Consider the following 14609-nt stretch of genomic DNA (forward strand, 5'->3'; position numbering starts at 1 on the left):
CCGTGGAAAACTAGCTTAAACCCGGCAAAAAGAAGATGTTAAGAGGGATAGTAAGGACTGGTCCGGCCATCAAGGTCAAATAAAAAAAACAACGACAACAGCAACAACAACAACAACAATATCAACATTAACATCATCAACAACAACAACATCATCAACAACAAAATCAAACTGAAAAATGAAAAGGAAAACAAAACAAAAAAACTCTGGTTCAGAGTGTCTCTTCATCTTTGGTATAAAAATGGCCATCCATGGGCTGCATTTGATCCACAACTAGGAAAGACTACAGAAATTGTCAACAATTTCTTCTATTGCTTTTGCACTGATTGGTTTAAACCGTAAGCTCCTACTGAATCTACTGAATTTTTTATTTCACTGCCAGAATTTTTTCCGTAGGTTTTTTTTTTTGTTCATTTAATACTTTTTTCTTCTTCTTTTTTTTTTTTTTTTTTTTTGCAGTGTGACAAGCAAAGCGGGCTAAAAACATCTTAAAGCTCATAAAAAAGGTAAAATGTGGCAGATAAAAAGCACTAATGTCATTGACAGCAACTTTGCCATGTAAAATAATAATTATGATAATAAAAAACAAGTTCAGCATTTGCAACAGACTGCATCCACAATGCAGCATGTTTTCTTATGTTTTCATTTTTTCCTCATTGTGAAAAATCTCTTCAAAGCTGCCCCTCCCGCCTCCCTCCCCCGAGTCTTTTTCCCCAACAGACATTTTGTTTTCTTCTGACACTTAGTTACCTCTGACATAATAATTATCAAAGTTTTCTTCTAATGAAGAAACGAAAAAAAGCTCTTCTCTATTAAATCTGTACAGCTTATGTGATAGATTCTTTTTCCTCTTTAGAACAACACATCCAGTGTCTTGCACCCTCCAAGTGGTCCAAGAGACTGATTTAGTTTGCTTTTTTTTCTCTTTTTTTTTTTTTTCCCTAACCGGACGTCAGACTTTAACTCTGTAAAAAGTTTCTGGCGCCCTTCAAATTAAGGCCATGAAGATTCAAGAAAGAAAAAAACACTTTGTTTTCGAATATATCTAGAAAACTAAAATTTAACACTAGAACATAAAAAAGAGTGAAAAGAAATTGTAGCTTAATATCTGAGGAAGACAATCTCTGTGTGTATCTCAAACTTGACTCCCCTTTTCTAATTACAAAATAAACTTCATCACCTACCTGCGCATTCAACCTTTTTTTTTGACATTTTATATTTGTTTTTTCTTCTTTTTTTTTTTTTAATTGGTTGAGATTTTTCTTTGAGAAACTTTTCAAGCTTCAGCCCAGCCCTTCAGGCAGGTTCCCAGACTAAACAATTTCACTTCTTTGCACTGTGCCCAGCAATTTCCCCATCCCCTTCCTCAGCACTCTTTACCTCCTTCTTGCATTTTTTTTTCTTTTCTCGTAGGCCAGGTAGGAAATGAAAAAAGTGTCTCTTTTTTGGTGCCTGGGCAATCTGGTAGCAATCTCTTTCTTTTCTCCTTTCCTCGCATTCACAGTGCAGCCACCTTCTGTCTCAAGGCAACGCTGTCACAGGAACATTCGCTCAGGCCGTTGCTATCTGATGAAAGAGGAGAGAACGGAGAGAGGAAGACAGACAGAGGGAGAGGGGTGTGCAGTTGTAATCAAAGCACAATATTACAAACACAGAGAAGAGATAGAGCTGACAGCTGACAGCGCAGTCAGAAGACTGAGGCAAAATGATGCGCGTTAAACACTTCTGATCAGGTCAGGAAAGCAAAAAGTGCTGCCGAAATGACCCCAGCAGCCAAGAATAATTACAGTCATTCTATACTGACACTACTGCATCTCAAAGCACTCTCATTTATTTAATTTCCAGATGAATATTTGGTACTGCGCTGCTCAGCTAGACAAATGCTTTGCAAGTACAAAACATATAAAAAATATCGTAACATCCCTTCAGTTCACCAAATAAAAGAGTGAAAAACCTGTTTATGACAGGATTGACTGTTTGTGTTAGGCCACAAAATGACCTGGAGAGAGCAATATGGATAAAAGATTACCTGACAAATCAGAGCACTTTATCGCAAAGATGCACATAAAATATGTATAAAATCCAATTTGACCATAAAGCTGACCTGCTTATTGATTTATGACATAAACAACCATGAGCTAACACACAAAGAGGTATGAGAGGGATGGTAGACTAATTTATATTGTCTCACAATATATATCATCACCCACTGCTAATGCTTACAATTTATAAAATGCTAATAAAAAATAAATGATTAATTAAGAGTAATAATGTCTGAACGGAGACAATACGACAGTAACACCTGCTTTTATCTCGCGAAGCAGCTGGATTTGTGAGACCACTAAAGAATCCATCTTGCCAGGATTCAGGTTACGCACCAGCAGCTACGGTTTGGCGTGGTTTAGGTGTGACGACAGCGAGAGAAGCCACTGAAAACAACAATGGCAGCTTCTGAACATGCTAGCGTGCGTGATGCCGGAGCGTTTTTCTTCACTGAAAGAAGAGCAAAGAACGGCACTGAAGGCTTTTCTCAGCGGAGAAGATGTATTTGCTCTTTTCCTTTGATTTACCAACTGGCTCCATTGGTGGGGTCCTCCTGCTACTTCACGTGGTTTATTGATCTGATTGGTCGATGTTAGCCCGCGATAGAAGGTCGGCTCATCCAATCACATGCAAAGCATTTTTTTTAACGCGCCTGCCCTTTTCCAAACACTTTCCAAGGACGACTTCCCAGATGGCTCAGTGCAACAAACCATCTGGTGCGTCAGGTTAGTCCTGCTTCACCGTTTGACTTACTTGGACTGGTATGAGTAAGCAGGAACATGGTCGGCAGCACTGTCCACCTGGATCTGTTGCTGCTGGCCAGCCACCTCCTGTGACGAGGGAGCCACTGTCTGGGGGGAGGCGTCCGTCACCACTCCCTGAGGACAAACACGGGAGGAAATGTGTCAGCTCTGAACTTTAACGAGCGTCTCTCTGCAATGCTTACACTTCCTGCTGAAAAGTATGTGACTGAATTCTTCTTCTACTATTTCTGTCTACTGTTGCTGGAGCTTTTTCTTCCCCAGATCAAGAGTCTAGCTATAGAGGGTGTCATATATTGTTCAGACTGTGAAGCCCACTCAAGTTTGGGCTCTAAAAAAAATAAATATTAAATCCAAATATAATGTAATAAACAAAACTGATCTGACAAGGCCTAAAAAGTATACCAAATAAAACTCCTGTGATAATTAACGTCTCAGACTGACGGGTCCATCGCTGTGAACTGTGCAGACAAGCGTTTCTCACACCCACAGAACTTCATTTAAAATATTCAACTTTTCCATCCAAAGTGGCCAATATACTGTATGCCAGAAATGCATATAAAATAACGGCGGAGGGACCTAGAATTGTTCCATTTATGCACAATAAAAGCGCCCTGATACTAAAATAGCTGTCCTGAATTTAACATTTCACTCAAGTTGCAGACACTGCTTCAGCAAAGAAGAAAAATATAAAGAATATTTGCCTTTTATGGAAAAATGAAGCTACTTCAGTGGAACACTTAACAGCAAAGTGGTTAAATAACACAACAAAGAATACAGAAGTAACATCACCTCACTGTGATTTGACACTGCACAGGGATTAGTGTATAATATAGGAATCAAATATGTGCTTGCAGACATGTTTGAGGTAAAAAAAAAAAAAAAAAAAAATCTTTACAGGTGGCCATGAGCACTGGATTCATCACAACAACCTCTTAGCCTTTTTATATTTCTAGCATCACCTAAAGCCCGATCATTGAGTCATCTCCATCACCTTTAACAAGCTCTCAAGGATACTGCGTCCTGTCCATACATCAGCCCTGCAGACACTGGCTGATAGAGTGATATACACCCCGCTGCTGATGCTGGCATTGAGAGGACGACGATGAGGATGAAATAAGTAAGAGGCGCCAGGGGCTACACTACAACTACATCTCTCTCCTCTGTCCCACTCCTTCATGAGGAACTTTCCGAGGAGGGGGAGCTTGGGAGGGGATATAAGAGGGAGGGAGGAGCGACTAATGGGTCTGTCAGGGGAAGCTGTCATTGTCCGTGGCTGGTGGGCTAACCAGAGATCCGTGGCTGACGGATGTGTGCGTGTTCCAGCTACCTACCAGCCTGGACCGGCAAGGAGAGAGAGAGAGAGACAGCACCGCCGGCACTGTGTCTCACTTCAGCTCCTGTCATCTGATACACGACTGATAGTCCATCTGAATACGACTGCACTGTCAGCCGCCAGACAGCCGGCCCGTTCCCCTCGCCGGCCTGCCTGCCCGCTTTCCACGTTCATCATTTCTCAGGCTGGACTGCCCGAACCTGCCAGGAGCTGATACAGCCGCCGAGGAAGTGACAAAGTCTGCACCGCACTTCAAATGTCTTTCCCAAATACTATAAAACTTCTGACTCATCCTGCTTTGCTTGCAGTTTTCGCCCTCGCTGGTGGTGTGAGGCCATTAGTTTAGAGAGAATAAGAGCAATTTACAGCGTGTTTCAAATGTAATCTGTCTATTTAATGACTGTTTGGATCTGTTGATGTGGCGAGCAGGTTTAGGAATGGATGAAGAGAGCGCTTGTGGGCGTAAGCAAGTGGGCTGTCAGGGGTAATGATGTCCTCCTTTGGGCGAGCACAGACAGATTCTTTTATTATTGCTAGGTAACGTGTGCATGTTTGAGGGTCTTACTTCGACAGGGACGGCTGTTGGAGGCACAGGAGTGTACTGGGGAATGTAGGTCCCTTGCATAGGCGCCGCGGCAGCTGCAGCAGTCATGTACTGCAACACAAACAGAAGACACACATATATCAAAAATCCTTGCACATAAAAATTCTGTCTTCACAACACCACAATGCACAGATACAACATACACAACACACGTTTGTGGCATAATACACCCAACGCTAGTCCAAAATTGGACAACAAAGACTTTATTATGATATCACTGTTCCCTGAAAGTCTCTTCTCACTGCAATTATCCATGAAACCGTTGGGAATGTGAGCTTGATGTGCCCTCAGCCGCCTTTGGAGGGCGCTGAAAGAATATGTGTGCACCCTCAGCAGAGCAGAGCAGGAGGGATGCACGCGGGGCAGACAGAAGAGTAGGAGGAGGAAGAGATGTCCTGCCGTTCCACCAAAACTTCACAGGCAGGCAAATGCACCAGGCCACAGCTGAGAAGATAAAAAAAATAAAAGGAAAGCGGAGAGAGAGAGAGGAAAGAGAAAGCGGGAGGTCGCTCGCCTGTGGCCTATATTCCTTTAGTCGCGCTTGCCCTGGCTTTTAACTGGGTGCTAGTTTCCTCCGTGATGGCCATTTTGCAGATGTGACATAAGTTCAGTTACATGACAGCCACGGGGCTTTAACATGCAATATGAATGAGGACACGGCACTTTGTGTGAGGCTTTCTCTGGGACTTGCTGCGAAGGCATGTTGTGTGTGCGTGTGGTGGTGAACACGCGTGTCAGTGTAAGCCTGCTTTGCGAGTGTGTATGCTTCTTTTTAATTAGCGCATGCCTGTGCATAAAAAGATGACTTATCACTATTTGTCTGTCCAACTGTGCACGTGGATGTACTGTATGTGTTCTCCTGTGTGCAGCTGTGTGTTGGGAACGCACATGCATGTCTGTGTGTGTGTGTGTGTGTGTGTGTGTGTGTGTGTGTGTGAGAGAGAGAGACTGTGAGAGACAGACAAAGACAAAGAGGCTTGGAACGATAATGCTGCAGTACAGCGCCAACGGATGTGATCCCAGATAAAAGCCACCAGGCTGCCTCTCTGCCACTCCTCGTCTTCCTGCTGCTTTTCCGGACCAAGGAAAAAAAGGGAAGTACAATCCCTTTCTTTCCATCTTATTTTTTCTCGCCCCTCTCAGTCTCCCTGCCGGTGCTAAAAAGCGTGGCGGCAGTATGCAGTAGGAGGCAGTAATGGAGGGGCTGTGCCGGGCTGCGGAGCCTTTCTTGGCCGTGGGCCCGGCGGTGCTGGTGAAGTGTCATTACCGGCAGCGTTGCTAATGGATCGGGTACGGCTCCACCGCTCACCGCTAATGAGAGCAGCTAAAGGCCATGGACATGGGTGATTAACTCCCCCACCGTCGCTACACATGGCCAGGAGGATGCCCTGGGATGGATGTTAGTGTGCGTTCGTATGACTGTGTGGGTCCGTGCGTGTGAATTTAAGGTTATCACACCTCGAGGGCTGTCACACTCAGGATGGGGTGAGGTGGCATATCCAGACTTCCTGACACATTACCACATTACCTCTCTGTGTCATCCCTTCTTCCCTCTCACCTTCCTGTCACTCGCGCTCTCTCCCTCTCTCTCTCTCAACCTGCTATCGTCTAAAAGGGCCGATCAGATTGTTGAAGTGACCTTCTCCCCGGTGAATCGAAACCATGCATACCAATTTTCCTCAGGACTTTTTGTCTTCGCCTCGCCTTCCCATTAACTTATTCAGCCAACTCACCTGTGAGGGCTGCTTGAAAGCAAATGAAGGGAAGCAGGAGATAATTAGCTATATCAAAATCTCCCTGTCAAAGACAGAATGTCCATTTGAAATGTTATATTTCTCTGCAGGACTGCAGAAGGAATTTAAATTAGATTTAACAAGAAAATTTAATAAGATAAGATTTCTTCTTCTACCATAACCATTAGTTAACCTATTTAATGTGGCAGGTTGGGCAGGGCATATTTCTGCACTTGCTGTGGCAAGTCAGGGGGATGTCAAGCCTGGCTACAGTGAATTGGGTTGCTATGGCGATAAAGATGATTTTTGTCCAAATTCAACTCTTTTAATACTTCCCTGCCCATAGTCAGGGGACAGGTTTGGGCAATATAAAGCATCCCTAATTGGCAATAAATGGTGTTTCACTCTCAGAGTCACACACATGTCTATGCACATGCACACACATCTGCGCCTGGAACAGATGGCATGTGCGTATGTTTGATGAACGTGAGGCCTGAATAGTTCCTTAACGAGGCTGGTGTGAGTAGACTCCTTAAGTCTCTTCTCCACCATGACTCTCCATGACATACACCTATAATCACAGTATAAAGTCAGACCGCAATGCAGCAATGCAAGGATGAAAATCCATACCATAGACAGAACCACAGTGGTTTGGGCCCATGCACTGCACTGTATAAGACGATTTATGTTTGGTGGGTACAAGCCTGATAGGCCACTTTTTGCTTTCAGTTTTGCACATCAACAAGTTTTTCTCTAAAAATGACAGTTCTTGTGCTGGTGGAATGCAGCACAGCATGTTTATATGTTCAAACAAATCATCCACCTCCATGTCTGTCACTCGACATATGGGTATCCCCACTGTGTTGACATGCTGTTCTTTCGCATCATGTGCAAGGTGGAGGATAACAGTTGGTCAAGGCGAGAGCATCCAGCCACTCAGTGCAGGTTATTAATGGCAGAGAAGCGTGGGGATGGGCTCTGATGACTATTGATCTTAGCTGTGGGGCTCCAACACGATGGAAGCTATTGCAGTTGCACACCAGCGGCTGTGAATCACATTGCTGTACCACTTCACCATGAAAGACCTCCATATCCTGGCCCCCAGGCTTTGTTAACACGCTGCCTGCAGAGACTTATACAAGCAAAATCAGTGTTCTCTTTTTAATCACTGCTTTAAACATATTTTTATCAGCAGGCCTTTATGGTATGTGAATTTGGTATTTACTACTTGAGTATTAAAGGTATCCTGTGGAGGTTTTGACCTCAAGTACTACTTTGGACCAGTTTTTTTCAAGAATGCGTCCCCATTTTGTTTGTGTCATGCACCTGCAGAAGGACACACGTGGGCGACACGATTAACGGTGGCTAGTTTTATGCTCTACAGAGCGGCTAAACTCTTCTGGAATGTTGGACAGTTGATATAATTCATGTGTTAGCAGTAAACAGTTGCCTGTTTACACATTCAGCAGCTACTGAGCAACATTTGGATTCATTTGGAGTCATATTACCAGCCACCTTAGGAATCTAAGTTCAATATTCACAGTTCTTTTAGCTCTGGTTTGGTCTTCACCTGAGGGAAGTACGTAGCTCTTAAGCTGCTAAATGCTCCGCAGCTAGTCGCTAACTTTCATCTCTCTGTAATTTGGTAATGGCAACGTAGCATACATTTATTTATTTATTTATTTCAGAAAACAGCTGACTGCTGCTGCTGGAAACAAGGTTGATCAGAGTGTTTAATAATGAAGCAAACAGTACAGCATTGTTAATTGAAAAATATTGATTAGTGCAGCTTTAATTTAAAATACTTGAAAACCTGCCTTAGAAAACATGCAGTAAACAGTTAACTGTACCATGGAATTACTTCTGTTCTTTCTAATCAAGATTCAGAGTTGCAGGCAAAGATCTGACTGCACTGCAGAGTCTGGTGCTTACTTGTAGGCCTAAGCTTTTAATGTACATACAAATTGAGAACATATAATTCACATTCAGAATTAAAGTCATATTGAGAGCTCAATTTAGATGCAGAACAAAACCTAAAAGTTAGAGTACAAACTTCAAATTGAGAACATGAAAATTCATTAAAGAGTGGATCAACTCTTGCACCAGAGCTCTTGGCTATGAGCCCTTCAACAAACTCAAAATGCATTTTTTTTATGTCCATAAAAGTTGCTCAGTGGTGCTGAGAATCACCATGTCAACATGTGTTGCTTTTTGAATGGAAAAAATGCAAGAGAAAGGTGTGCATGCTCCGTCAACTTACCCAGGGTGAGTAAAGGTTAAATATAGTCTTGCACAGTTATGGAAATGTAGAATAACACACTGTACTCAGACTTCCCCAAAGAAAACCAAGGGAAACAGCCCAGATAATAGAGGAAAGTGCTTCACACAAATCTGTCTTCCAGGGACAGAGAAGCTGTCAATCACCACTGTCACCATGACAACAGAGACCTGGGTTCTACATGCCATGACAGGAATAGGATGGAGAACACAGAGGGAAGGTCACCTCTTGTCATGTCAAACACTACGTCGCTCACACACAGGCGCAGACACTGGCATGCGTGCAAACACACGCGAATGCTGAAATGACGCGCACATCCAGGCATGCACAGCAACTCACACGAGCAAACACGAGGCGTGACAGATAGACTCCTGTTGACTGGTGAGAGCTCAGAGATAGCAAATAAATCAGTAACAGGGCAATATGCACCAAACGTGGTAAATTAAATCAGTGAGGAGCATGGATGGCATGTTTATGTGTGCCATCCATAAAGAGAAAGCCTGAGGTTCTTTAGCATTCTGTAATCAAGTTGTTCAAGATAGACAGTCACTAAACTGAGCAGAACATTTTCTGGTGAAGCAGCTGAATTCCAACGAAGTGACCATCAGACGGCACTGATCCCTGCTTCCTCGTTACGAGGTGAGGTTTTCCTCGCCACTCCTTTTTAACGGGCTTAACCCTCCGCGTCGATCCCCGCTGCAAAATAACTCGACGTTCTCGGAAAGCTATGGTCACCGCACCAGTGTCACAGCTTGGGCGGACCGGGAACATTTGGTTCTTTTCTTGGAGGGAAGAAGAAAGCCACAGCCATACACAAACAGCCGCAGAGAGCCCTGGAACAGCCAAGAGTATTCTGAGGTGTGGCTTCTCCTTCGGCGGCCAGGGGCAGTCGCGATAAGTTGTTGACTTTGGAGATGTTACTCATGGCAGGTGCTCTTCTGTGGTGAAGGTTATGTCATGTGGCCAGTGGGGGCAATCAAAACAACCTCACCACATGCGTGTACACATGGGGAATGTGCTCGAAAGAGTATGTGGTGTCAAGTCCAGTTTACTACACGGATAGTTACAGATGTTGGTTCCTAACCCCTTTTTTACCAGGCTTTCTCAAACAGGCAGTATGAAAGGACTTTCACATCTGGCTTAAGAATGAGAGTTATAGGAAACATGTCTCAATTCCCATAGATGATCAAGTGTGGCATGCCGTGTGTGCAGCTCAGCCATTGAGAAGTTATGCTACACAGCACTTTGCCTCAGGAAAGCTAAGCAGGCAGAAAGGGGAGAGGCAGAGAGAGTAACCAGAAATGAAAAATGGAGTGAGAGAGAGTGCCTTAACCCACTTTCTACTTTAATACAACCCATCAAACATCAGAAGCCATCATCATAGATTAGCCTGTCTCTAATCCTGGCTGTTAGCACAGCTGGGGCAGATTAGGGTGGGGGCATTCCTGACAGAGCCAACATGGCATCACAGCCGCTGACAGCTCACCTGGAAACACATGGGTAACTGTACAATACAGCACTGTTTCAATCATACACACACACACACACACACAAACACACACGCACAGATCAAACGTAGCGCCGCAGCAAAGCTGCCTGCTTGCCTGCCCCCGGGGCAGCAGGGTTAGGGCAGGAAGTCAGGCTTCAGAGCTGTGTGACACCTCTAAGTCGACTTGATCCTGAAACAGGGGGGAGTTCCTGGTTTAGGGGGCGGCGACTGAAAGCGAGTGTGCGTGGAATAAAGAAAACCGATGGAGTGATAGATTTGATGTGTGATTTAGAGAGTGAGGGAGACAGAAAGTGTGTGAGAGAAGCAGAAATTAGAGGGTGAAAGTGACGAAGGTGGAGAATAGAGAGCTCTGTCACACTGTTAAGCTTCACAGGAAATCTGTTTAATGTGGAAGATCAGGGAGGAAATATGCTCTCTCGATATCTGGCGGCGAATGCATGCGGTGTAAAACAAATGATATGGCAGATCCATGGCAGAGCACATGTGGCGACAGCCTAAGAAGGTTTGGCTTTCTTGACAGGAAATATAAAATCCATCTCTAACTCAATGTGTACCTTGTTTTTGAAGTAAATGAACAATGTTCTCCAAAGATAAAAGGCCTCCACGTGGTCCTCCTGACCCGCACCAGCAGTGTAATGGACACCTGCCGTTTTCTTTCTCAATGTTTCGTTTTCTGTCTCAACTCTTAAAAGCTAGCTACAAATACAAAGTGCACCTTTCTATGGATCTATAGATTTGTACTGTTTGGGTGTTCATTGCTCCAAAGGGCATAGGCTTGGTATCGTAAAGAGGGGACACAAGAAAGTCATGTGTTTATTGACCCTCACAAAACTGAAACTGTGTACCTGTTACTTCATATTTTATAGACCTTCATCGCACAAATAACACCTAAAATGAAACTGGTTAGTGTGTTTTCCATATCAATGGTTTCTACAAGAGTATTATTATTATTATCACTAAACCTGCATAAAACTACATGTAGTTTCACTGATGGAAACATAATACCTAATCTTTGATAATCTTGTTTTTGTGTCATTACTAAAAAGAGCACAGTCCTTCACTGCTCTGTCACTGTTTGTGTGCTGTAGGTGGAAAGCTACGCAGCCAGCTAAGCACACTTCCAATAAAGGTTGAAGACAGGAGTTTGCCTTTGAGGTTTTTATGGAAAGCAATAGTCAAACTTTATAAAAACACAGTGCTGGACGACAAAAAGATGCCATAAACAAGAGTTAGACCAAAGCTACTTTAAAATGAATTCATAAAAATGTCGACTTATTGTCAAATTAGTGAGGCTGTCCCTCATGTCAGTATGAAACAAAATATCACCAGTGAAAGATTAGCTCCCCACAGGCAGCACACAGTAAAAGCTAAAAGAGTAAAATACAAAACAGTAACTCCAACAGTAAAGTAATGGGCACTACGAATGTTGTGCTAGCGACAAATCAGCCTCAGACAGCTGGTATAATGGCTACCCTTGTTAGCAGTAAACTGATCACATAAAAACCACATTAACAAATCACATATCAACAATCACAAGACAGCTGTAAAAAAAGAGTACCTACAGATAAGACAGGACATTTCAGGAGAGATAAAAGACGCCTGTAAATATTTCCTTGGTGACAAAACGGTGGACGTAACAATGTCAGTTAAGATGCTATTGAACTGTGTCAGTAGTGGTTGATACTAGCAGCAAAATGATCAACTGAAACCAGCTGCTGGTGGCAGAATAAGCCTGTTTTGGGAAAATATTGTGCACATTGTCGACTGTGAATAAAATTTTAGGCTTCAGGATGTGTTTCCTAGAAAACATGCATAATAAAGTTAAATATATACAGTATTTTATTTACTGCCCTGATAAGTTCGTCCAGCTACTGTGTCACACTATTCAGCTTGTATGCAGCATAAGAGGCAAAAACCAGCAGAGAAAGTCCACCATCTTGCAGCTCGTAAAGTTTTCTGCTATGATGGCACAGTAGTAACTGAAGACGGCCAAGATGAGTGTATCAGCATTTTTTTATCAACTTGGAGGTTCTCTCATCTAGATTGTGGCAACGAGACAAGCTTGCGTTTGGGTGTTTGTGTCGTGTGTGCGGTCCATTGTAGCACAGCCAGGGAGTACTCACACTTCCTGTGGTGCCCAGGGACAGATGGTTCATCTGCTGGGTGATAGGGCCCATCATGCTGGCAGGCTGCATGGACATAGTGTGGTCCATGGCTGGCGTGATCACTGCACCCTGGTGAAACGAGAGACAAGACAAAGACAAGGTGAGATAAAAGGAGGAACAGAGGAAATTATGAACATTGTATAAATGCTTCCATTATTTATCCTGATTCCTATTAGCTTCCACAAGTCAGCTGAAAGTCTTGTTGGAGTGCATGTAAATTATTAATGCACCAGCGTGCAGAATTTAGTGGCATCTAGTGGTGGGGTTGCAGAGTCGCCTTACCCCTGTCTTTCCTGTGCTGTAGGAGTTTCTTTGCTGGCTATGAAACTTTCTTATTTTATATAGCAATGAAAACATACTTATAATAATAAACTTTGTAAAGCACCTTTCATACAGGAATTGCAGCTCAACGTGCTTTACATGAAAGAAATCACATGCACCAAGTGAGTGTTTGACATAGAAAAGACAGAATGGACATAAAAACAGATAAAAACGTCAAATAAGATGGAGGAAACCACCGAATAATGTATTAAAATATAGGTAAAAATAGATTACATAAAATACATAAATTAATATTATATTCAATTTTTGCCATATACTGCCTAAAGATTCCCATAAATCTCATTTGTCCTTTATAAAAAACAAAACAAAGAAAACATCAAACCAAACACAAATATCTAGGGAGAGGAAGTATATATAAGTATGTACAGCATATACAGGGAGATACATGTGAGGGAGGGTGGATGGACTATTGGGGTCGTGGTGGTTAGAGGTGGCCAGGCAGGGAGTCGGGGTTAGAGGGTAGAAGAAGAAAGAGAAAGTAAGCAGGAGAACAGGAAGGAGGAAAAAGATAATATCGCAAAAGCAATAAAAACAGAGGAAGGGCGAAGGGTGGGGCCCAGGCAGGGTTGAGCTGAGGACAAGGCAGCCAGAGAAGAAGAAGGGAAGAGGAACAGTGTCAATAAACAGCAACAAAACACAGGGACATTTTCAAAATCAATACACGCTATTGTTTTTGGTCCATCAAAATCATCAATATCTGCTGCTGAGGTATCAACAGTCCGGGTTTGTGCGGTTCATTGATTGCTGAGAGAGGACGCTTCCTCTCTGTCCCTCTCTCGCTGTCTCTCACTCACTCACTCCCCCCCTTGGTATAATGCGCGGCATGTTTTCCCTAACGGGCGGATGAGAACGCTAGAAGCTTCTTTTTCACGGTGCAGTGGAACATGAGGGAAAGTGATGAAACCATTGTTGCTCTTTCATCCCTTGTCATGATAGCTCCATTTCCCCAGCACTGAAGCCTCGGGAGGGACGCATTCAAAACCAAGCCCTTTTCCTCCGCTCGCCTCTCTTCTCACTTTGTGTGCACGCGCGTGTGTTTGTCTATGTGCGTTTGTACAACTGCAACACACTGTGTGTAACAGCAGTTTGTGCACGAGTGTGAAACAGCCTGACAGTGTCTATATGTGTGTATATGAGCGTGCAGCTCCGGTAACGCACGCGAGTGTGCACGTGCATGTGCGCACCCCACTGGTGACTCTGTGTGGGCCTATTGGAGAACAAACTGTGCAGACACAGCCTGTCAGAATCGCTCTGCTTGTCTACTCCCTGCATTCACAACACAGCGAACTCCCACTCTCCTCCCTCTCCCACTCGATATGCAAGCTTCATGTGATCCTTCCCGGAGTTTCACCTCAGCACAGAAAGACAGAAACTGAGTCGAATGCTGAGATCAGTGGTAGAAGAAGTGCTCCAGTTCTTTGTAAGGTCACACTTAGCCTCATCATAATGTCCCAAGTGTTTCCTAAGTGGACATTTATGCATCACTAAATTAAGACAGGTTGCACCACACTAACGTAAGAGTAATTAGACTTTTTTCGCCCAGGGTTTTGCCTCTCAGGGTGTATACAATCGTCTTACTGGTGAATGTCTGGGCTATACAAACCCTGACAGGAATATATAATATAAGGGGTAATATGACAAATGGTCACAGCATCTGACCTGACACACAAACACACACACAGTGTCAGCTAAAGCCAGTTCAGACCACAGACTCGTGATGAGATTAGTTGAAACTATGCAATGTGCCGGTCTGAAAACGTTCTGGAAACCTGCTGGTTTACACCAGTGTGACCAGTCGAGATGCTCTGAAATTCTGACTGCTGGGTTTTCAACTTCC

The 14609-nt window shown here is 43.6% G+C and overlaps 1 protein-coding gene across 6 annotated transcripts in view; it reads right to left on the reverse strand.

Moving 5' to 3' along the window:
* Nucleotides 1-382: 382 nt before the first annotated feature.
* The window catches only part of rbms3 (RNA binding motif, single stranded interacting protein), a 275251-nt gene continuing 261024 nt past the window's right edge, over nucleotides 383-14609 (reverse strand). For 5 of the 6 annotated variants that reach the window (XM_041954710.1, XM_041954709.1, XM_041954711.1 and 2 more), the window contains 4 exons: nucleotides 12389-12499; nucleotides 4706-4795; nucleotides 2797-2921; nucleotides 383-1566 (listed from right to left, as the gene is read on the reverse strand). In XM_041954710.1, the coding sequence (XP_041810644.1) occupies nucleotides 1563-1566; nucleotides 2797-2921; nucleotides 4706-4795; nucleotides 12389-12499 (330 nt within the window). In that variant the 3' untranslated portion in view covers nucleotides 383-1562. Of the gene's footprint in view, nucleotides 1567-2792; nucleotides 2922-4705; nucleotides 4796-12388; nucleotides 12500-14609 lie in introns of those variants that run through there. The other variant, XM_041954713.1, reaches the window with a different exon arrangement.

The sequence above is a fragment of the Chelmon rostratus genome, chromosome 16 (assembly GCF_017976325.1).
Source record: "Chelmon rostratus isolate fCheRos1 chromosome 16, fCheRos1.pri, whole genome shotgun sequence".
Lineage (NCBI taxonomy): Eukaryota > Metazoa > Chordata > Actinopteri > Chaetodontiformes > Chaetodontidae > Chelmon > Chelmon rostratus.